Genomic DNA, 3,514 nt, shown 5'->3' with positions numbered 1-3,514 from the left:
TTTTACATAATAAAAAATATATATCTTAATAAATAAATCTTTTTACATCGTTAAGTTATCTATGTAGAAACTAGTACTAAATTTTATTTATCAAATAATTTATTGCAAGCAATTTATCGCATTTAAAGGTATCCATTTCTCTTAAATGATATTAATGTTAAACAAGAAGTTTTAATTTTTTGCACATTAGCTCCAGAATTGACAGCATCAAGAATTAGCGGCTTTTCAAACGGATTCAAGGTAAGTTAATTTTTTTTTATCACAAAGGCTGCTGTGCGCCTGTAAAAACCAGCTGCTGTGCGCTTGTAAAATCCGGCTGCTGTGCGCCGATACAGAGCTGCTGTGCGCCTGTAAAAACCGGCTGCTGTGCGCCGATACAGAGCTGCTGTGCGCCTGTAAAAACCGGCTGCTGTGCGCCGATACAGAGCTGCTGTGCGCCTGTAAAAACCGGCTGCTGTGCGCCGATACAGAGCTGCCTTGCGCCTGTAAAAACCGGCTGCTGTGCGCCGATACAGAGCTGCTGTGCGCTTGTAAAAACCGGCTGCTGTGCGCTGATACAGAGCTGCTGTGCGCCTGTAAAAAACGGCTGCTGTGCGCCGATACAGAGCTGCTGTGCGCCTGTAAAAAACGGCTGCTGTGCGCGGATACAGAGCTGCTGTGCGCTTGTAAAATATATATAGAGCAACTGCACGACTGTGAAGGGTGACTGTTGCATACTTATAATAAATATATAGAATGTTTGTAAACACAAAGAAGTATATTCTATCATCTAGAGAAAAAGATATAATTATTGAAGGTGATTGGTTAACTGATATACATATGGATCATTTTGGTTATCTTTTACAAAATTGTTCAGACTATAGACCTGTCGAAACCTGGCGAGTGCAATGTCTTGATAGGATTCAACCTATGCCAGTAGATAAAAAACATATACAAATATTACATAGTTCATCAGGTCCCTATGATGGACATTGGGTGTGCAGTTATTATAACAAAAAGAACATATTTATTTATGATTCATTAAATTCTAAGAATCTACATAAGCATCACGAACAATTCTTGAAAAGATTATTCCCAACATATGACTTTAAAAAGTACCCTGTTAAGTTTCCAACTGTACAACATCAACCAAATGGTAACGATTGCGGTGTTTTTGCAATAGCTTTTGCAATTTCATTATTATTCAATATCAAACCCGAGAAAGTGAAATATGATCATAGTTTAATGCGTTCGCATTTGATGAAAATTTTTGAATCTAATGTAATCGAGCATTTTCCACAAGATTCACGATATGGTGCTCCTCAAAAAATACTTCCATTAACAGTGGTTAAAACGAGAGAAGCTGAAGCAATTCGTCTAAGTACGATACGTCAACATGAAACAAAGCAACAAAAATTGAATCGTTTGAAAAAAGTTTATAATAGTCGATCTAAGAAAAAATTAAGTAATAATCAATTATTAATATTAACAGACAAAAATACTCAAAAAAAATTTATACAAATAACAAATAATATTAAAGAATTTATAGAAACAACAAATAATATTAAAGAAACAAATGATACTGAAGAAACAAATAATATTGAAGAATTTACAAAACATCAAATAATATTGAAGAAACAAATAATGTTGAAGAATTTATACAAACAAATTATATTGAAGAAACAAATGATATTGAAGAAATTGATAAATATTTTCAAAATAAACATTATATTAAAAATCATACCAGTTACAAAATTATTGATTATAATAATAATGATTTATGCAGTAACAATAAAACAAATAAAATCAAAATTTACGAACAAACTTATACAAACAAAAATTCTGAAAGTAAATGTACTAAGAAACGTTCTCGATGTGAAGATACTGTCCAATTAGAAGTTATTAATAAAAAAGAACAAGATGTGCAAGACTTAGAAAGTTTACTTATTAACAAGCAGATACATTGTACAAAAGATTTAGAAAATAATCGAGCTAAAAAACGACATCGATACGAACAAGATTTAGAAAACAATCGCGCTAAAAAACGACATCGATACGAACAAGATTTAGAAAATAATCGCACTAAACAACATTATAGATATCAAAGAAATTTAGAAGATAAACGTGCTAAGAAAAGAAATCGATATAAACAGGATATAGAACATAATCGCGCTAAGGAACGGTATCGATATAATAAGGATATAGAAAATAAACGCTAAGAAACGGGATTTATATAAACAGAATATTGTAAAACAACGTGCACAAAAACGTAAACACTATTCCATAAACACTCAGCAAGAACGAGATAGACAAAAAGAATTAGATCCTGATCGCAAATGGCTTTACAACAGACGATATTATCAGAAAACTAAAAAATCTGTACTTGCAATAAAAAATCACGATGTTGGAAAAAAAATTATTAAAAAATATGAAAAGTTTTGGTCGAAAAACACCATAAAACTTCGTTATTCTTTAGAAACATTTATAAAAAATATCGTTAAGAAACTCAGTATTAAAGACCATATCGAGAAACGATTAAAAGCCGAAAAAATCATACGTTGTTGTATGCATGTTAGAAGAAGTCATATTCGTAATATCTACAAAATATTAGCTTTGATTAAAAAGAAAACAGAAGCAAGTTTGACTCAAATCACAAAATGTTCTACAATTGAAGAAAAATTAGATGCGTTATGTGGTGAATCTAGCCATACAGCCTCATCTGAAAACTATTTTATTGATTCTACATATCGTCATGTAACTTCAAAGGAAACTTTGGTAATGAATGCAGAAGAGAAAGTAGCAAATCTACCGTTAATAAAAACCGCATTGGAACCTTTGGCAATGAATGCAGAAGGACAAGTAGTAAATATATTACCGTTGATAGAAATAGAAGCGAAAAAATCGTGGTCGTGCAATACTTCATGTAAAACTAACGATCCATTTTTAATTAATCATTATCAGAAATTTCTCGAAACTATAAATACATGTACTTTAAAGAATGTACCCAAATTGATAGAAAATATTCATAAATGTACTATGAAAATTTCAAATGAAAAATTGGGCCATACGCGTAGCTGCCATATTGATTTCACACTTTGCGAAGGAATGTTTCTTCCAGTTCAACTATTATCGCCTCATTTTCCACGAGTAAGATATATTAAGCGTTTAATTTATCAGCTTACAGATTTTTATCGAAAGATGGATAATCTGGATGAAGCATTAACTCATGCTGATTTAAACACATTAAATGAAATTGTAACTTCTGCACAAGAAAAAGCAGATATGTACAAACATCAACAGGCAGATACAATTCTGAGCGACGATGATATTATTTCTAAATATCATCAAGCATTTAAGGCCTTGGTTAAGCGGTCAACAGACACACCACGGCATGCTTGCGTATCATGCGAAAAATTGTGTTATAAGAGAAATGTTTCTGAAGGAAACAAATAAATATTCCAAGTTTGGAGAGGTTTAAATGACACATATAAACAACAAGAAAATAATGCGCAATATATATGTACTTATTGTGCAG

General features: G+C 31.8%; 1 protein-coding gene across 1 annotated transcript; it reads right to left on the bottom strand.

Annotated features, from left to right (window-relative positions):
* Window positions 1-259: 259 nt before the first annotated feature.
* Window positions 260-715, bottom strand: LOC112639275 (glutenin, low molecular weight subunit-like). The gene has a single exon (XM_025412673.1). The coding sequence runs from the start codon at window positions 713-715 to the stop codon at window positions 260-262; it is 456 nt and encodes a 151-aa protein (XP_025268458.1).
* Between the last annotated feature and the right edge of the window lie 2,799 nt (window positions 716-3,514).

Source organism: Camponotus floridanus, unplaced genomic scaffold (genome assembly GCF_003227725.1).
Source record: "Camponotus floridanus strain SB8 unplaced genomic scaffold, Cflo_v7.5 scaffold540, whole genome shotgun sequence".
Taxonomy (NCBI): Eukaryota; Metazoa; Arthropoda; class Insecta; order Hymenoptera; family Formicidae; genus Camponotus; species Camponotus floridanus.
The sequence above is the reverse complement of the archived record's forward strand: the minus strand, read 5'-3'. Positions and strand labels throughout refer to the sequence as shown.